Below are 21,452 nucleotides of genomic sequence, written 5' to 3'. Positions count from 1 at the left end.
GAAATGCTTTAACTGATCTGAACCACAAGCAATGTCTGGGATCATTCTGTGTAGATCGAGGCTAACCATGTGCAAATAAGTGTGGGTAACCAAGAAGGGGCAGTTTAGCTGGGGCTTATAAAGTGCATCCCGTTTGAGCAGGAATTAATTTAATGCAGACATATTACTGCCTTTTGGTAGTCAAGGCACATTTGCTTTGGTACAAATTCTCCAAAGAAGATGCATATGCCAGTGGTAAAGGTCCCTCATCTATTAAAGGCCCTTAGAACAAAAAGGAGGAATAATAATTAGCTTTTGATCTCATTGGCAGTCGCGTAAGCATGAATATAAAATGAAGCAATCCCTACCGCACCTGGAGGCTTGAGGCCGGAGAGCAAATATTCTGCAGACATATTCTATAACAACTCATGCCACCAAATGCAAAGTACTCAGAAACTAATTCACAAAAACATTTTTGAGTACGGGAAGTAGCACTACAGGATTACTCTTTTACAAACTCTTAAATGCCTTTGTCAATCAGTCCCGAAATGTCCAATTCCCTATTAGTAAAAATGCAAATAGGGCACAGTGCTTTCTATTTGTTCTAACTCTATATGAAAGTTTCCTAAATTTTCCAAATTCATTCCGATATTTGATGTTTTGGGGCCAAGTCCTAAAGGCATGTAACTGCAGGTACAGGAGGGCCACTTTTTGTAATCCAAACTGCCCATGTGAATAAGCCCCTTGGTGTCAAGAAAGTCTTGCCCTAGATTGAACAGAAAACCAAACCGGCCCATTCTTCAAAGAGAGGAAACCAGCAAGTCTTGCTTGTATCAGCTTATAATATCGGCTGCGATACCGGCCTGATAGGGCTCATACAGATCTCATCTTGTGGCTGCTGATTTCAAACTATGGATGTTCTACAGCTGATATTATATGTTCAGAATCGGGCGTTAATCACAAGATGATGGTCACCAGACACACGTCCTTGAGTAAATTGGGTAAATGCGCTTTTTTCGAACTCATTCACCTTAGCATTACCAAGATGAGGTACTGTAAAATACACATAATTCTATTTAGGCAATGTGTGCACGCGAACATACATGTGTGTGTGCAAATGCATGTGCGTGAAGGTAGTTCACAAGCAATTTGGACAAAAAAAGGTGGAAATGAATTTCTGCAGAATTTAGGCTGTGAAACCAGAAAGGGGTGTCGAGTATGAGCTACAGACGTTATTAGAAATAACAGGGCGAGAGTTAAAGGGACTTAGCGGAAATGAAAGACAAGCACCAGTTAAAATATGTGTCGAAATCTGCACTTCACACTCCCTAGTGATCTCAATCACCAGTTCACAATCACCAGTCCCATCACCAATGCACCCACACCATTTTTAGCTGAAAGTGCAGTTGCACGACTCGCGACATGAATTAGCATACAGAACCATAGATAATAACTTTAACTATTAGAGTGAAAAACTTAGGACTGTAAATAAATATGGCTACCTACTTCAGACTGTGGTATGGATACTGGAAAATGTGATGCGGCTCAGATCACGGGTATTGATTTACCAAAATGCGACAAGTAGCAGAAATTTCATCACACCCCCTTTGACTTTGCGCCATGACATCATGGGGAAGAACACTTGGCAATGGCTGCCAATTTTCCCATGTCAATGTGCGACTAGCTTTTCCAAACGAGATGCAAATTGAAAACAGTATTTTTGTGACTATTAAAATTTTTATTCAGCCGGCCTATGTTCTAATAGTTCATTTCTTAAAAATCAGAATTGTAGTGGGTCACAGTCTGACCTACCTCATGGATATTTTTTGTTTCATATTTATTTATTGAGAAAAAGGAATTAACAATACAAAGAAACAGGATTATGTATGCAATATTCTTAAAATAATTTGTGTTCATACAAAGTAACAATAAATCATATATAATAATAAACAATAAGTAATAGATCATTTATATAAAATTATAGAGCAAAGGAAGAAAATAATTTTAGTATAAATGTTAGAAAATAAGGAATGCGAGTTTTGTAGAGTAGAAGCAGGAAAAGGTAGAAGAGAAAACCTAAACAAATACACAAAAATTAGATGAATAATAAAGTATAAATATATGTAAATGAATATATATAAATTAAAGAAGGATTCGAATAGAAGGTTATAAGAGGTAGATAGCAAATTGCCACTCATTACGATTGGAGGCCACCATAGGAGTAGTGGCCCGCTAGGGCCTGCAGACAACAGTTAAAATACTTAGTACATCTGGCTCCTGTTTTTAGGTCTCGCGTGACCCAGCGCATGCGCTGGTCTGGCGAGACATTTTGTGAGGGCTCCAAAAAGTGCTACCAGGCCAGCCTAGACCTACAGAGCATGTGCGCGGGCGCGCGCGTCGCGCTTTACCGCTATTACTTTCACTTTCGCTTTGATGTTTGATCGCGATCACTTTCGCGGCCGCACGGCCGCTTTGATGTTCTCCGTGAGGCTTCAATAGATTGCAGCAGTTAAAACAAGCATTGGCATAGCCAATAGGTCTCGTTTTTTCGGACCTTATAAGTGTTTAGTTATGCAACTGTTGCATGGCTAAACACTTATAAGGTCCCAAAGGCGAGACCTATTGGCTATGCCAATGCTTGTTTTTCTTTGGTTTCTGGGACTTGTAATCTTGTTTTGATTGTGGAATAGACAAGACTACTAGTCCCAGAATGCAAACATAAACCCTGGATCTGAGTAGCTAGTCACACATGGATCTGAGAAATTTGGCGGGGTTGCTTGTCAGTCTCTTTTTCCCCCAATTTGCTTCGAGGGGGAAAGACGGAGACAACAAATGGAAACTATCAAAATTAAACTGGGCCTTAGGGCCAGTTTTAATTTATAAATGTTGTCGCTTTCTCCATGAATACTCAAACGAGGGTTAGGGAGTACTGTGCCAGTAGTTACTATCCTTAGATACTCCTAACTGTACACCTATCTGCCGTCCATGGCTATTACAACTATTAAGATAACTTTGTTTAAAAACTGGAGTAAAAATGAGAACTCGATTGGGAAAAAGGGGGTGGTGATGGACAGAGTTTCTGAATGATGCAGAATACTCTTACCAAGTCAAGAGATCATGGTTTTAATCCATCACCGTTTTTTAGCTCACTGCACCATCCCAGCTCAGAACCTGGCTACATGCAAATTAGTCTGTACCTGTCCCAGTGCATGATGGGAACAGGGCAAACCAAACTACCAAGCCAATTCTTATACTGGGAAGGAAACAAGCTTCCGGGGACCGGTTTCTGGCATCACAGCCTTCGTGGGCCCGGCTTGCCTGAATCCTGATGGTGCAATGAGCAAGGGACTCACGTCTGAGCATACCCTCCCACACTGAGTGTGGATAAAATCGATTGGGGAAAAAGGGGGTGGTGATGGACAGAGTTTCTGAATGATGCAGAATACTCTTACCAAGTCAAGAGATCATGGTTTTAATCCATCACTGTTTTTTAGCTCACTGCACCATCCCAGCTCAGAACCTGGCTACATGCAAATTAGTCTGTACCTGTCCCAGTGCATGATGGGAACAGGGCAAACCAAACTACCAAGCCAATTCTTATACTGGGAAGGAAACAAGCTTCCGGGGACCGGTTTCTGGCATCACAGCCTTCGTCGGCCCGGCTTGCCTGAATCCTGATGGTGCAATGAGCAAGGGACTCACGTCTGAGCATACCCTCCCACACTGAGTGTGGATAAATTCGATTGGGAAAAAGGGGGTGGTGATGGACAGAGTTTCTGAATGATGCAGAATACTCTTACCAAGTCAAGAGATCATGGTTTTAATCCATCACCGTTTTTTAGCTCACTGCACCATCCCAGCTCAGAACCTGGCTACATGCAAATTAGTCTGTACCTGTCCCAGTGCATGATGGGAACAGGGCAAACCAAACTACCAAGCCAATTCTTATACTGGGAAGGAAACAAGCTTCCGGGGACCGGTTTCTGGCATCACAGCCTTCGTCGGCCCGGCTTGCCTGAATCCTGATGGTGCAATGAGCAAGGGACTCACGTCTGAGCATACCCTCCCACACTGAGTGTGGATAAATTCGATTGGGAAAAAGGGGGTGGTGATGGACAGAGTTTCTGAATGATGCAGAATACTCTTACCAAGTCAAGAGATCCTTTTTCCCAAATCGTTTTTATCCACACTCAGTGTGGGAGGGTATGCTCAGACGTGAGTCCCTTGCTCATTGCACCATCAGGATTCAGGCAAGCCGGGCCGACGAAGGCTGTGATGCCAGAAACCGGTCCCCGGAAGCTTGTTTCCTTCCCAGTATAAGAATTGGCTTGGTAGTTTGGTTTGCCCTGTTCCCATCATGCACTGGGACAGGTACAGACTAATTTGCATGTAGCCAGGTTCTGAGCTGGGATGGTGCAGTGAGCTAAAAAACGGTGATGGATTAAAACCATGATCTCTTGACTTGGTAAGAGTATTCTGCATCATTCAGAAACTCTGTCCATCACCACCCCCTTTTTCCCAAATCGTAAAAATGAGAACGAAAGAAAAGTTCCTAAAGCTCCGCTTTGGCGTCCTACCAATCCTACCGCACCGGCCACCCTGGAGAAGGAGACCAGGTGAGCAGATGTGCCGCCTCTGCGGGAAAGGGAGCGAGGACCTTGCGCATGCCATTTGTATCTGCCCTAACGTAAAGGACATAAGATGCACCTTACTCTGCCCAACGTTCAAGCAGTGTGGCATTAGTACCTCCAAGCAGGCAGTAAAACTGTGTTTTAATCTGGCGGAAACACAGCTAATTTGCTGTATCACAAAATTCTTTGCTGCAGTGGCAGAGAGACTTAAATGCCCATCGGAAGGGGACACTTAATAATAACATAGCTGGGCGGGTTATTTTACTGTTTTTCTATCGCTGCTTAACTTGACAGGGCTCTTGTCAGTCTACCTCTTGAAGCACCGGCACCTTAAACCTGACGCACTCTAAAAGGTCCAATTTGAATTTTATTACGATGCATTTTATGACGGCTTTAACTTTTTGTATCATGTAATTGAATTTGTTAATGAAACGTGCATGCAACGGTTTTTATTAATCATGCATAATAATAATAAACTAAACAGTGGGCTTGGCATCAACTAGTAACCTGCAGGCCACAAGATTTAAATATGGCGAGGACAAACTATGGCTCTCATTTTGAGAACTTAGTATAGCTGAAACGGGTTACAAAACCCAAGGCTCAAGAGTCTCAAAAACATGTGTGGAATGTGCTTTACAGACAGGATATGTTATCAGGGATAAAGTGCGATCATGCACTAAATGATTTTACACAGAACCACAAGAACTGTTGAACCAGTTACACTGCTCCATTTTCATGCAGAAGTTCACAAGATATTATGATTTAGGGTCCCCTGCTGGACGCAGCTACTGCCCAAACACAGCGAACTAGTTGCTGTACTATAGGCCTGGCGCGAAGCTGCAAGTCATGTCACCATGGTTTGTGCACAAGTATGTATATGAGTTCAAAGACACCGGTTGCTAGGTTATGTGGCGCAGGCACACACACCGAGTGTACAATGTCAAACATTACATTTGAGTTGAATGGTCTCTCTCGGTCTCTCTCTCTCTCAGTCTCATATATATATATATAGATATATATATATATATATAGATATATATATATATATATATATATATTTGAATACAGATCCTCAACTTGTGATGTCTACATAATGTTGGCCCTGATGAAGCCTGTTGGTGTATTAACCTTTCATTGACAACACACGTATCGGCCAGTGTGTGGAGAAAACAGAGAATTACTGAGTACTGTAACTGTACCCAAATAAAGAACATAAGACTGAACGTAAAGGAATTTACTATTGATTATTTTGGAGTGCTTGAGATCTCTTTTCCTAAGTATGTATAAGTTACGTTCCTCGTTGTGTTTACCAAAGCTTCTAAGAATCGGTGCTGTGTCACTGACTCACCCAGCGCTGCACAGAGTCTGTTTTCAAAAATCCTCATATAAATGCGGTGGAAACCCTACATGAGTAATGAAACGGAGGAAAAATCGTATATACAGATTAAACAGAGTTTAAAATTTCACATGCCATCAGCATGACTAACATTTCCACTGAATGAGACATTTTACATTTGAAAAATCTAGCGTTTGCGATTTAAGCCTGACTGTACTGCTGTTCTGATGTACACGACACAAGGTGTGCCAAAGTATTCCCTACTTTTTTCGAGTCCTGAAGGCACATACCTCTCGTATTCATCACATACACCGCTGTGATTTACTGCCATTTAAAGCAACGCATTCCTTCTGCATTTCCAGTTTCAGAGCGAGAGAGCAGAGCTCTCGAGTTTCCCAGTTTCACGCAGGAGCGTCTCATCCCGTGGAAAGGTTTCCCTTTGCACCACTGAGTCTGAAGTCTGTTTAGGAAAACAGGATTTACATGTTCCAGAATGGAAAGAAATAAAACCTGGGCGGGTGACCTTCTCACGCATGGGGCAAATACACGTGCGAGCGCTGCAGACAAGCCTCGCATGTTTTTGTCCAGCACATACAAAGTAATAGCTGGCTTGCCGCTGGACAGGAAGTGATAATGTACAATGATCAGAAACTGCTTCCTAAGCAAAGTTGATAAAGAACAAATAATTACAAATATATATTTTGTATAGCGCTTCATGCCACACTTCTGCTATTTCTAAACAGTGTAAATCACACGTTTTCCTATTACCCAATTTAACGTTGCTCAACTTCTCGACCGTGGAAGGATGGAAGCCTGTAACCCGCCAGCACATTTTAATCGACCAAGCTCGAACACGAACGAGCACCACCGCTTTTGGTAAGGCTGTCGCGATAACACTTTCAATAATAATCGCATCCATAGGGGTGCAGCTAACCAACACTTTATCAACTTGGGCGGCACATGGACGCACTGACATTTAAACTATGCATCCATCTCCTCTCTGCCTCTGAGATACAGAGCAGCGTGAACAGACACCGGCCCCACTCCGCCCCATCCTCCCATTGACAGAACACTCTTCTGACCGCCCGGGCCCTACGTCTACACAACACTAGCTTGTGATCTGGAGGCCGGCCAGCTTTTCATAGCTTGACCTTTTTTGACACGCGCCGAGTGGCCATATTTCACAAAGTCAGAGCTATGTCCAAATATGGACAACAAGCCGAGCCCGATGCGGACGCCAGGCTGCCTTAAAAAGACAATGTTTATGAGTGCGTCCGAGGCAGCCGGTGCCAAGGCGTCTCTGGTGGCGCGCGCAGGATAACGCGGGAAGAAGCGCTGCTGCTGCGCGAGCGCTCACGCGCTGAGGCCCGGGGAGGAAATGCACGTGCCGCCAGCCTGGTCTGCATCAATGTCTGACGCGTGAAAAGAGGCGAATGCTTCTTTCTCCAGTTGTAGTACGAATCTGCCTTACACCAACACGCAACAATATCGGACAACGGTCTCAAATTAAAATAAACATGCTCTGCATTAAATTTGGCCATTCCATTGAAGCACCGATTTCATTAGACATCTGGGAAGCATCTGACACCCTGGTACACAATTCCCTGCTGGCGCGCCTGCTCTCTTCTGCAAGCAAGAAATGGACTCCCTGGGTCTGCCTCAAATCCTTCCTGACCAACAACACTGGCCTGCATGCCCATCCGCAGCCTGCGTCTTCTGCCCCTAAATCACGGATTGCTGTTTGTTGGCTCAGTTTTTCCACTGTTATTTGGTTCAGTTTTTCCAAGGACAGAACGACTTGCATTCTCCGGGGTTCCTTTGGCCTTTTTTGAGAATCTTGGGTGTTTTCTAATCACACTCAATTTTTGAACAAACTGCACTGTCCTGCCCTCTCTGTAGGCAACCCAACCATTCTTCTTAAAGCGGAGTTTTCACCATCTCTCAAACCCTAAAATCTGCTCTTCTGCAAAATATCTGCACCCGAAGAGCTGGGATACATTCCAACACCCATAGCTCCGATATATAAAATCTCATTCACCCATGCAGTCATGAATTCATTCATCCATTTACCATCTATAGTGTCCCCACTCCCTCTGCAAACCTGTGCAACATCTATATTGTCCCTCTTGCCAAGCTGGGACACAAACCTATATCCGATGTCTCTCTAACCCAGACCCACGGAGGGTAGGCGGGGGTAGTGAGAGCTTGGGAAACGGGAGAGCCACTGAATATCCTTGAGGGGCTGGGGTGACCGCCAGGCATCCAATGGCAGAGCTTCAGAAACCTCTTTTTGACAGCCTATTGGTCACAGGGCTGCAGGAGTCCACGTGTCAGGCCTGCCCATTTAGGGAATCCTTTCAGTTGATCCTGTTCCAGACCAGGATCGCCATGCAAGGCAACGGGAACCATAAGTAGAAGATGCGCAGAGGATTCTGACGGGAAGGTGGGAGAACAGTTGCAAAATGTGTCTCTCACCTACAAAAAAGCTGAGGAACGGGGGGGGGGAGGGCAGCAAATGATAAACAGTGGATAAAAGGAACATATTTTCTTGATGGAAGGAAAGCCAGTGAAACTAGGCAAAGTTCAGGGCATTTACAGCAATTACTTATGGAAGAATGAGAGGAAAGTTAGAATATGCTTAAACTGGGACACCTGAAAAGAGCAGGACCCTTGTTGACTGCAGTGATCTGCAGAACGAGGGAACACCTACCGGCAACCAGAATGCCAGGTTCTTTATACCATCAGAAGCAGGGGCAAGGCTGCAAGGGGTCAGGCCCAAGTTTCCTTAGCTGAGTTGTTTGCACAATCTCTGCCTCATCCAAGCTGAGCAGACCTCCAGCCAAAAGGAAGGAATATTGACAAAAGAGCAGGTCTCATGATATTGAAGTACAAATCACCAGGGTGTCATGAATTTACATGACGTACTTGACACCACAGGACCCAAGGCGAGTGGCGAGAGGCTGTCGATACAATTTAAAGGCAGGGCAGAGGGAGGAAAGTTTTGCTAAATGTCCCAGGTTGCTCTTGTGGGAGAGGATGCAGAGGGTTGATGGGAATATCTCCTGTTTGAGACCAGCCTGAAAGAAAAGAGAATACTGAGGGGAGGTATGTACCACTTATAATGGCCTCAGCAAGAGGGTGGAGAAGGAGTGGATAGTCAATGGCATTGAAAGATGCCAACCCGTCTAAGAGTATCACGTTGCCTCAAACTTGGCATGAAACTCCAAGCGGCTTCGAAGCAGGGCTACTCACCACTGAATGATCTCCGTGATTTGAGCCTCCCAGTGTGCCACAGACTCCTTCTTGTCAGCCAGGTCCCTCATCTCTTCCTCCAGCTGCCTGTTGTTGGTATTCATTTTTTCAAACATAGTTGTGATCTGTTGAAACAGGAGTTGTAAAATAGTGAATATTATCCCCAACAAAAGAAGCGAGCTAATGTAATGATTTGACAACTATTTCATGCATACACTCAGCAACCGATAAAAGATTCAGAAATAAGAGCAAACACCAATCATAAAAGCAAATTATTGAGAGATACAGCAATAAAGGCAAATATCATGTAAGCTGTCAATCAATATATTAACTTATGCAATACTGGTATTCGCCCATCATGACAACTGATACACGTGTGAGCAACAACAGTGGTGGGAAGCACCTCTCATGATATCGGTCAATCCACTTGAACAATACATACCAAACTTCCGCATAAAATCAATCAACCTATAGATAAGCTTCAGTGATACAGGTAAAGACTCCTCATAAAACCAATCAATAACCACTCAGTCAAGCCTTCTGTACACACAATTACAACTGTTAAAAGGGTTAGTAGTCTGAAGTTATTTAAGATGGCTGCATTTCCATAATCCGTAGAAGAATTTTTTAGAGAAACATATTTAAGATTTTGATACTGTAAACAAGCACATACTGAAAATAGCAAGTATTGCCGAAGCCAATAGGTCTGGCCTGGGCAGGCTGCTGCAATGGGTATTTTTTAAATGTTTTATTGCAAGCATAGGCTACAAAAATAACAAGCATTTGCAATGCAATAGGTCTCGCATTTGTGAGAGTTTAATCTATTGGCATTGTAAATGACAATGCCTTTTATTATGGGTTGTTTTTTAAAACATAAATAAAAGGCATTGTCATTTACAATGCCAATAGATTAAAATCTCACAAATGCGAGACCTATTGCATTGCAAATGCTTGTTAATAGAGCACCTATGCCTCTCCCAGTGTTACCGGAATACAGAAAGATCCGTCTGATGCGTGCGTCCTTGTACTGTCACCCTGCAAGCCGGCACCGTGGGTGAACGCTCGCCACTGCCTTCCTGGACTGGCAGGTCACGAGGTCGCAGCCCGACGATGCCAACTCAACCTTCCGTCCTTTTAACACTGTAAATGGGCTACGATGAAAATTGTAAAGCTGCTCTTTACAATGCTTAGAAACCGTTTGGGTTCGAAAGGAAGTTACTGTTGTCGGCAATAACGGAAGTGCTTGCGCCTGTTCGAAAACATTCCTAGAATAGTAAATATATGCTTGAGAACAACTGTAGTAAGATCAAAGCCTGTTTAACAGCGCATCATAATGTTGTATTTTTCTCGTTGGCCGTGTACTCTACGGTGTGTGCTGCTGCTGCTCCTGCCTTTGACTGACTTCAGTCATTTTACTGCAAGCAGAGGGCGTTTTCCCTTCAAAAATGGCGGGTCAAAAATTATTTATGTATTTTGCAAGCTTGTTATATCTTTTTGGGATCAGCTACATGAAGGGCATCATATGTGACAATAGGACAAGACGCTTTCAAGTGGCTGACAAGTTCTCAGTGCTAGAACAGGAAGACACCAGAAGTTGAATCCCGCCACCACATGTGACCAAATTGTGTGACACTAGACACACACCTTTAGCAATATGTTGAATCCAGCATTGAAAGCAGATTCCGGAAACGCCGTAAGACTGAGCTTTTAAGACTGTTCTTCGATTAATATACAGACTTTGCACGAGGGAGCGAGGAACACCGGATATGAAACATGCTTCACATTCAGTTGAACCCCTACTGCCCGATATTAACTGTACTTGCAATTCTTACTGTATAGCGCTATGAGGTAAACTTGAATTGACTTGCAGCGCTAGATAAATCTCCTAAATAAATGATTTCACTTTCCTGTGCTGCATTTCCCATCTTCAGAAACTGGAGAGTGCTTACATATGGCCGAATAACCAGAATTGAATACTGTCTGCACCCTAATATTGGATATTTAACATCTGAAGAAGTTACCCATGCAGGGGCAGATGCTGCATTTGCGGTGTACATTCTATGTTGGTCTAATAAAATTAATCTCTGTCTCTATATTGTAATTAGTAGCGGGCGCCTGATTACATACATTGCCGGTATGACGAGACGGTTGTGTGGTGATGTAGTGAACGCCCTTGTGTGTTTGTACTATTTTCCCTTCTGGGTCTCTTTTGTGGTGATATAATGAGCCACCAGTTTAACTCATAGAAGGTGTGATTGAGGCATTAGGACTCGGACATTGTTAAACAAGGAGAGCTACATAAAAGAAAAAAAAAAAAACCACGGCAGCGAGTGGTGCGCGCACGCCACTGTGAGCCATATGTCTTCAATTATCGCGCCCGTGTCTGGGCACGATAATTGAAGACATATGGGCTTTGGTCCGCGTAACAGACACCAATAGGCCATGGGTGGAGCAATGCGCCCACCTTTGGCCTATTGCGTGGTCTGTTAAAAAAAACACGCACGCAAAGCCCAATAGCGGAACCCAAATGGAAAAGCACACGCACGAGCGTGTGCGATTCCAGGGTCCGTTTCTAAACCCCCTACAAAACGGCTCGCCTGCGTGAGCACTGCTGCGCAGTGCATCACGAGGGGTGAGCCCTAAAAAGGAATAAAACAGAAGTAGGTCGTATGATTGCATAAACAATTTTATATTAAAAAACCTGCAGTGATGTGGCTGGTTTACTAGTGATATTTTTAAAATAACAAGCCTTTCACCTGCTCCATGCATTATTATTAATATTATTATTTGTGAAAGAATAAATCACAACATTGCCATGCACTAAACACACAGACAGCTACACTTTTACAACACTTTTTAACTGGCTGGCATGTTCCTTGGAATCCCCCTTAGGTCTTAGTGAGTGGTAGCATACTTGTGCCAGTGGAATTCACTTTTAAAATCAGTATGAACTTTCATGGGTCTTCAGTTTAGGTCACAAAGATTCACTAGCTTCCAAAGTCAACACCAACCAAAAACGCAGGCTAGAAAGATAACAGTATCAAAGGACACAACTGAAAGGACAGGGAGGGAATGTTTGGGAAAAGATCTAAAACCCGGTGCAGACTCAAAGGGAACAGAAGTTTGATATTAGACCGGAGCAATCGACCGCTCTTGCCTTCGAAGATTTGTAACCATTAACAGGCACTTCTCTACATGGATATCACCCCAAAAGATTAAAGGTGGGGCATTTAAATGAAAGCCCAGTTTAGCAGCTGCAAACAACACTACACTCATACAACATGAATAATATAAAGAGTTCCTCACTACAAATATATAATCTTTCCTGTTTGTAGCAGTAGTTTTTTGATTGACTACTCTCTCTCCTTAAAAACACTGAACACTTCAGACGAAAGATTGCATTTGTTTCCCGACAGCTTTTGCAGAGCCAGATACAAAACATGGGATTTCATACTGTAATCACCCCATGACCAGAGAGCATGCCCGGGTTTCGTTGGAGGCGCCAGGATCATTGGTCGAATACTGAAGCATGTTACGTTGGTCAGAAATACAATTTGTAACTTAGCTTTTGGTTTCTGGATCTCACTTTGCACCAGAGATGGTGTTAAGCAGCTACTCCAAACAGAGACAGTCGGAGATATCCTTGATTGGTCCCTCTCGACAGCGGCACAATGACAATCTCGTCTTATACCCATATGTTGATGTCTACTAGTAACAGTGTCTCTCCAGGTTGATGCTCAGTAACATATAGTTTCTTACCTGTCGGTGTAGTTTTGCAGCTTGAAGACTTTGTGGATTCACTATGCTGTGCATTATCCCGCCATCTAGTGGTTCGGTCCAGAATCGTAGTATTTATTCTCTTTTTTTTTGTGTGGCCCAGGTGGGCGTCGACATCCCACCATTTGGTGTCCTTCGTGACATCGACGCGCTTTCGGCAGAAGCTCCCACCTTTGGTCGCCATCTTCGGATTCTTTTTTCTTGTCTTGTGTTACCTTCCTTTGTTGATCCATTTAGTTATGATTGCAATTTAATCCTCCTTTCCTTCTGTCTCATCTTTCTGGCGGAGGAGGGTGGTATCGCTAGTGAATCCAGAAAGTCTTCAAGGTGCAAAACTACACTGACAGGTAAGAAACTATACGTTTTGCAGCGTGAATCTTTCTGGATTCACTATGCTGTGCATAGACTTAGTAGCAGTTTGTCCTTATTGTGGTGGTTGGGTGGAAGATGAGCACTGGTTACTGAAAATGTGTTGTAAGACCTTCTGTCCCACTTGCGCTTCCTTATTCATTTGAATATCCACACAGTAGTGCTTAGTGAACGTATGCACTGAAGACCATGTTGCAGCTTGGCAAATGTCTTGAATAGGTGTGTGTGAGGCGGCGCATAGGCGCAACAGCGCGATACCTGCATGTCGAGGGTACCAGCATGGAGATCGTCCGCAATCTCTACCGAACCAGTGGGAACCTCCTCCGACCCCGATAACCCCGCCCCCGTGTCATGTGTCCCTCCAGGAGCCAGTCCCGAGGCGGAGTATAGTGGAAGTCGTCACAACTGACCCCGGAACAGGAAGCCCTAGACCTGAGAAAACACTGAGGAGATCCGAGGAACGGCGCGACACTGCAGGAGAACAGACGAAGGGAAAGGAGCAGGCGAGCCGGAGCGAGGGAGAAGCGGAGGAAAACGGCGACCGAGAAGAGGACGCGGACGGACCTGAAGCCGAAGACGAGTGGAGTGAGGATTGGTGGAGCACACCGGAGGACGCTGGAGAGCGGCCGCAACCCCGGAGGGTTGCGGCAGAGCCGGTGAGTCCAGCAATACAGGGAATAGTGGGGGAAAGGGCAGCGGGTGGTCATACAGTACCGGGGGTGGGGTAGGGAGGGTGGCATTGCATAGCACGAGGGGCACAGATCGTAACAAACCCAGAACCACACACTCCATCCTCTTGCACCACCTACCTTTTGTTTTCTTTTTGTCATGGTACTCATAGCCACCTATACCCAGGCCCTTGACGACCTGTAGATCTTACGTCCCTCATCCCAAAAAGCCCCCTTTGGGCGCCTTACTCTCAGCTTGGCACGTATCCTTTTGTTTTTGTGCACCAACCGGGTGAGGTGACTGGTGTAGCTAAATCGTAGAGAAAATAGCTGACGGCTCCTCTTCTTGTCTCTCCCCTCTGCATGAGCGTCCGCAAACCCACCCTGTTGACAGGAGCCACCACCACGGAGAAAAGTACCATCGCGAAGAGCAATCCCAAAGACCCAGAAGAAAGAGAGAAGCCACGAAAGGAAGAAAGGAGTCCACTGTATATAAATCACCCCGCGAACCTGTTGACTTGAATAAAAACCCTAAAGATTGCACACTATATCCAGCCTCCGCATCTGTGTATCCGGCCCGCCCTTCCCCCACGCTCACAGTGTGTTTGCTAGAAACACAATTGTTGCTCCTTTCTTCCTAGTAGGTAGAGTGAGCTTGAGCTCCCCCTTGTAACTCTTGTCCTGCCCGCTTGTGGCAGAGTTGAATAGATTTGCAATCCACCGTGCAATGGTGTTTTTGGTGACTGGCCGTCCCAAAAAACTGCTGGCAAGGGATACGAAGAACTGTTTTGTTTTCCTGCACTCTTTTGTCCTTTCTATATAGTGCATGACAGCCCTTCTGGCGTCCAGTGTGTGCAGGGCCCTTTCTGTGCTTGGAGTAGGTTTTTGGAAAAAACTAGGTATCTGGATTGTTTGGTTAATGTGGAATCGAGAAACCACCCTTGGCATGAAGTGTGGGTCCGTTCTCATTACAATCCGGTCGCTGCGTATTTGTAGGTAGGGCTCTTGGAGTGTTAGCACTTGCAATTCACTTACTCTTCGTAGCGACATGATAGCCACTAAGAAGGCTGTCTTAAGTGTGAGCATGTGCAGTGTTGCCTTGTGAATAGGTTCGAAGGGCGCCTTCATCAATTGAGTTAGCACCACGTTGAGGTTCCATGTTGGTGCTGGCATCCTTTTTGGGGATGCGATTCTTTTAGCTCCTTCCAGAAATCTCTTCACAACTTGGGAGGTGAAGAAACTCCTCCCGGTTTCTCCCCTCGTGTAAGCCACTATTGCCGCTAAGTGCACCCTTAGGGATGTGTAGCTTAGCTTACTTTGTAGCAGGTGCGTTAAGTATTTTAGTACTGTGGATCCCCTTGTGATTTTCCGTTGTAGTTTCTCCTTGCTGCACCATTGGGTGAACCTTTTCCATTTTGCTATGTAGCACTTCCTTGTCTCCTCGCTTCTCTGAGTACTGCCATGGTACTTTCTGGTAGTTTGAGGTGTGCAAATTCTAGGTCTTCAGGAGCCATGCTGCTAGGCTGAGGCTCTCTGGCTCTGGGTGCAGTACCTTTTCGTTCTGCATTGTTAACAGGTCTCTTCTTTTTGGGAACCTGTGTGCTGGTTCTTGAGCCATTTCTACTATCTGTGAGAACCAGGACTGTCTGGCCCACTGAGGTGCTATCAGAATTAGCGTGATGTTGCTGATCCTGCATTTGTTGAGTACCCTGTGTATCAGTGGTATCGGGGGGGAAAGCGTATGCAAATGTCTTTGACCAACTTATCCATAGTGCATTCCCTTGAGACCGGTGGTCTGGTTGTCTGGATGCGAAGTGTTGGCATTTTGCATTCTGATGTGTTGCAAATAGGTCTATTTGCAGTGTTCCCCACCTTTGGAAGATTTTCTCCACTTCCTGCTGGTTGATCTCCCATTCGTGGGATGCGGACGTCTGTCTGCTGAGTCGGTCTGCTTCCACATTGTCCTTCCCTGGTAGGTGTATTGCTAGTAGGTCTATTCTAAGTGAGATGGCCCATGTCCACATCTCCTGTCCTAGCTTTGATAGCGCTACTGAGTGTGTTCCCCCTTTCTTGTTGATGTAGAACATAGTCGTGGTGTTGTCTGTTTGGTTCAACACCCTGCTCCCGTACAGCTACTTCTGAAATGCTTTTAAGGCTAGGAACACTGTCTTCAGCTCTAGGTAGTTGATGTGTGTTCACTGCATCCTTCTGTGTCCATAACCTCCTCACTTTGAGTTGGTTCATGTGCGCTCCCCACCCCAGGTGGGAGGCATCTGTTGTGATGGTCACCGTTGGAGTTGGTGGTGGGAATGGTTTCCCTTGTGCTATGTTTTCCTTGTTCCACCACGCTATTTCCTGCTGCACTGCGTGCGTGACAACCACTAGATCTTCCCAACTCCCTGTTGCCTGTGACCATTGCTGTTGGAGCCATTCTTGGAATGGTCTCATGTGGAGTCAAATATGTGGCACTAGGTGTATGCATGAAGCCATCATTCCCATGAGCTTGCTCACCGTCCTCACTGTCAGAGCTTGCCCCTTGTGGTAGCGAAGTGTCTCCTTCAGTAGTGCCTGTGTTCTCGTGCTGGGGAACACCTTTCCCTGTAAGGTGTCGATCTCTGCCCCAAGGAATATCTTCACTTGTTCTGGTTCTATTGAGGACTTTCCCCAATGTATTGAGAACCCTAGTTGCATTAGCGTTTCGGTAACCTGCTCAATGTGCTGTTTGCATTGTCTGTATGAGTTTGCCTTTACCAGCCAGTCGTCGATATAGGTGTGCTGCTACCGCAGCTATGCATTTGGTTAACACCCTTGGTGCGGACTTTAAGCCGAATGCTAGGACTGTGAACTGGTAGTGTGCTTCCATGATCACAATCTTAGTAAGCGTTTGTGTCTTTTGTTCATGGGGATGTGTAGGTAAGCGTCCTTTAGGTCTATAGTTGCCATGTAATCCCCTTCCTGTATCTGGGGTATTACTTCTTGCAGTGATGTCATCTTGAACCTCTGAGTCTTTACGAATTTGTTTAAGAACCGTAGGTCCAGGATAGGTCTTAACGTTTCGTCTACCTTTGGTACGAGGAAGTAGTAGGAGTGGACCTCCTTGTTTCTTTCGTTGTGCGGCACTGTCTCTATTGTCTCCTTCTTTAGGAGCTCCTGTGCCTCTAGCAGCAAGAGTGATAGTTCTGCTGTAGAGTGTGCCTTGTAGTTTGGCTTCCTGTTTGGAGGGGGCTTTTCTAGTTCTATGCAGTAGCCATGTTGTATGATGTTCAGTAGCCACTTGTCGGTTGTGACCTTCTTCCACTCCCGGAAGAAGTGTCTGATTCTGCCTCCTACAGGTGTTCTGTGCTCGTGGAACTGTTTGTCTTGTGGTACTAATAGTTTCTCTTTTTCCTTGTATTGTCGCCCCCCTCGAGGTGTAGTGTGGGTGGGCGTCCTTCTTACACTGGAGTCACTTTGAGGTGGGTTGCTGCCCTCCCCTTCTTGTCTGACCTCATCCGTTCGAGGGCCCTCGAAAGGATTGTCTCCGTGGCTGGTACTGCCAGTTTTGCTGTTGCTGTCCCAGTTGCTGTGTCTGGTTGCTGCCTTGGTAACCCTGTTGGAAGGCTTGATGGTATGTTCCCGGCTGGCTGGTTCCTCTGCCTGCCGGTCTCCTTGAGGGGGTGCCCCTTCTCATTCCCCTGAACTGCAGCTCTCCCATGGACCTCGCTGTTTCATTGTCCTTTTTTAGCTGTGTAAGTTTTTCGTCAACCAGAGTGCCGAACAGTTGTTCTCCATTGAAGGGTGTGTTCAGGATGTTATTTTGCACTTCTGGTTTGAACCCAGAGATCCTCAGCCAGGCATGTCTTCTCTCCGTATCCCCGATCATCATCTGCCTACTGGATGTCGCTGCTGCATCCAGGGCCGATTTTAGGCATGTGTTGGCCATGTTCTTGCCCTCTTCCACGAGGTGGTGTGCCCTCTGTTGGTACTGCTCCGGGAGCTGTTTGAGCAGTTGGCCGACTTCCTCTCAATGCTGGTAGGCATGTCTGTTAATCAAGGCATTTGAGTTAGCGATGCGCCATTGAATCGCCGCACTCCTCTCAATCTTCCTTCCTGTAAGGTCCATCCTCCTGCTCTCCTTGTCTGGAGGTGGTCCTGAGTTCGTGGGCACGTTGGCCCTCTTCCTAGCTGTTGATGCTATTATCGAGTCAGCAAGTAGTGATCCCTGAATATATACTGGGTCTTCTGAGGAATGTTTATATTTCTTCTCTGTCCTTCGAGTCACTGACGTAGATATGTTTGCCATTTCAGCCTCGAGCCTTCTCCTCTTTTTCTCCATCTCGGCCGCCTGTTCGGCGTCGAGCGCTCTGGCGCTTCGCTTCGTGGTCGTCGACCTCGAAGTCACCTTTAACTCTTTTTCCCTCGGCGATGAGCGGTCCTTTTCAAGACTGGGCTTCGGCGACCTAGGTTTCTCCAGAGTTTTCGCTGGCTGGGAGTCCTTTTCAAAGGATCCGCTGGGCTGTTTGTCCTTGGATGCAGCTGCAGGCATCGAGGGTTTCGACGGCAGCGCCCCTTTCGAGGACTTGTATCACTCTTTTCGAGCGTCGGTCGGGTGTCTTTGGGTCGACGACTCTCTTACCTCCTTCGCCAACTTCTTATCGGTCTCGACGACCGTGCAGCCTTCTGGTCCCTCCGCGATGTTGTCCTCTTCCCCACTGGAGAGGCCCAAGTCTCGGAGCGATGGGGGGGGGTCCTTGCCCCTGCATGTTGTAGTTCGCCCTTCGCTGCCTCTCCTGAACTCTGAGGGTTTTTGATGTGAACGCTGAGCAGTCGTTGCAGTCTTGGCTTCGATGGTCAAGCGGCAGGCAGAGGTAGAAAACTGGGTGCTGATCCTTCTGCGCGTGCTTGTGGTGGCAATTGTCACAGAATTTAAATGGAGTTTTGTCCATGTCCGCGCTCAGGGAGCCCCCCTCCGTTGGACGTCGAAGTTCTTGGTTTTTTCCTCTCTTCTTCGTTGTCCCGGTTGTCCGGCCTGCAGTCGGTGCTGAATTCTCCAATTTTCCCTTGTTTTTCGCAGTTTTCGTTGATTCCTTCTTCAAAAGTTTCTGGAACTCGTCTGTGACGATCCAGACCCAACGGCGGAAAAAAGAATCTGAAGATGGCAACCAAAGGTGGGAGCTTCCGCCGGAAGCGCGTCGACGTCACGAAGGACACCAAACGGTAGGATGTCGACGCCCACCTGGGCCACAAAAAAAAAAAAAGAAAGAAAAAATACTATGATTCCAGACCCAACCACTAGATGGCGGGATAATGCACAGCATAGTGAATACAGAAAGGTTCACGCTGCTAAGATTTTTCTCATCCTGGTTGCAAATTGATGTATTTCTTTGTCAGCCCTGCAGCCCACCTCCCTAGAAGTACAATTTGGTTTGGGTAAGTGTGAGACACAGGATTACACCACATAGACCTGGCTCTAAAATGGCACATTGAGACTGAAAAAAGTTTGTGTATTAATTAACAATATGGTGAACTACATCAATACCTTCCTAGATTCCTGCTCAGGCTGTCAGCTGAGTTCCTCTCCCCATCAGATGACTGAACCTAAGGGACACATACTGGTCTCTGTGACTCCGACATCCTCACATAGAGCATTGTTTTTGTGTTGTCGGAGAATCAAAGACATCCGTACTCTGCCCATGGAGTGCAAACACAAAAGTATTGGCAAAGCCACTAGCTCTGGGTTTACTGTGCTAACACATACATGGTTAGCACATTACAGCAAGGCACGGGAGGAAGCCATCAGGAGCAGAGAGGGATATGGTTGTAAAATAGTCCCTCATACAGTTTGATGCTAGCACCGGAGTGAAAGCAGAAGGATACACTCGGATAGCCCATAGCTTTAGATGAGTCATGAACACTCCACTGGGCTAGGCCAAAGTGTGATTGACAAAGTCTAAAGCCAATGGTTGAAAGAAGCTCATTCATGAAGGAGCGCGTCATTGTTTTTATGGGCATTTGTGCATGTCTATGTGTGTGACCAGACCTTCACGGTGGCGTCCTGGGCCAGGGTTGGATTGGGAACCGCTATCACCCACCCCAACGCCAAGGTGAACTCAAGGTTGATCTGCGAGTTGTGGATGAACAGAAGCCTGTCTGCATCTTTGGCTGTGGTGGGCAAAGGCCCGTGGCTCCAACCGAGAGGCCACGCCGCAGGGGGGCCTGGATACTCCTCAGAAGGATCAGTATGGCCCGCAAGCCTGTACCTTTGAGGGGAGGGTCCATGTGCTTCATTCTGTGGGGCCGGGCCTGCAGAGCTGGACTGAACAGCCTCTTGGCCCCCTGCCTAGGTTGTGGCTGGACCCTTTCTGTGGAGCGATCGACAAGCGGTAAGGGAGAGACTGCCAGGCACCTGGCCCGGGTGTGGGTGCCTGCCCTCCGCACCTCAGGGGCACACAATGGGGAACACCAAACTGCAGAGGACCCAGGCCTCCCAGGGCCAGATAGACAAAGACACGCGACATGCGGGGCCCTTTGACAAAGAGTCAAAACTAGAGCCTGCTCTGGTCCTGCAGGACCCCTCGGCCCCCAATAAACAAGCGATTCACAACCTGCGCTTCTCCAGGGAGGGGAAAATGGGCGACTTGAAGATTAATGAATCTGTTGAGGCAGGATCTAGGCAACACAACCACCAGGGTGGCAGGAACAGAGGATAGAATATACACGGCAGAGGATATGTACCTGGAAATGCGGACCACAGTTGCTGGTCTGCAAGAAACAGTGCAACAGCTCTAGCTGCAGGCTGAGGACGCAAGGGTCACTCCAGACGCAACCACATATGCATCGTGGGGGTCCTGGAGGGTACGGAGGGGGTTGTACCCCACTACATTTGGGAGTACATGGCTTACCTCCTCGGTCCTGAAGGAGGAGCTGTCCCCCTACTCTGCAGTGGCGAGAGCTCACTGATCCTTGAAGCAGCGGCCTCCACCAGGGGCATCCCTTGCTCCATTATCACCCGCATCTTTAATTTTGCCGACCACAACGCGATCCTACAAGCCTTGAGGTAACACGAGATGCTGACCTGCTATTCTACATGGGTGTCGATCTTCCTGGATTACACCCCTAAGATCCAACAACAGAGGCATTCCTTCCTGGCTGACAAGTAGAAGTTGAGTCCTTCAACTTAAATACATGTTGCTATTCCCAGCACATCTCAAAATCATCTTTCAAGACAAACTTTCTTTTTTGACTCACCTGAAGCGGCTTGGTTGCAGTTGGAGGAAAGAACCCCCCTCCAGGGGGTGGGCCTCTGGCCTTGCACCCTCAACACAACATCGCAGTATCAGGTAAGGGTTGGAGGCAGCTGCCGCGCCGGTTCTGGCGCACTTACAGGCAGTAACACTCTGCTATGGATCTAGCGGACCTACTGCGCTCCTGCCGCTCAAGGTCCTTGAACCAGACCTGTGA

At 46.5% G+C, this 21,452-nt stretch overlaps 1 protein-coding gene across 3 annotated transcripts in view; it reads right to left on the bottom strand.

The window, feature by feature from the left end:
- The window catches only part of CDC42BPA (CDC42 binding protein kinase alpha), a 797,672-nt gene that overhangs the window by 227,212 nt on the left and 549,008 nt on the right, over positions 1–21,452 (bottom strand). For all 3 annotated transcript variants that reach the window (XM_085613029.1, XM_085613030.1, XM_085613031.1), the window contains exon 17: positions 9,199–9,323. In XM_085613029.1, coding sequence (XP_085469155.1) covers positions 9,199–9,323 — 125 coding nt within the window. The remainder of the gene's footprint in view (positions 1–9,198; positions 9,324–21,452) is intronic.

This window comes from Triturus cristatus, chromosome 6 (assembly GCF_964204655.1).
Source record: "Triturus cristatus chromosome 6, aTriCri1.1, whole genome shotgun sequence".
In the NCBI taxonomy this organism is placed as follows: Eukaryota; Metazoa; Chordata; class Amphibia; order Caudata; family Salamandridae; genus Triturus; species Triturus cristatus.
Note: the sequence above shows the minus strand (reverse complement) of the source record. Positions and strands in the feature narration are given on the sequence as shown.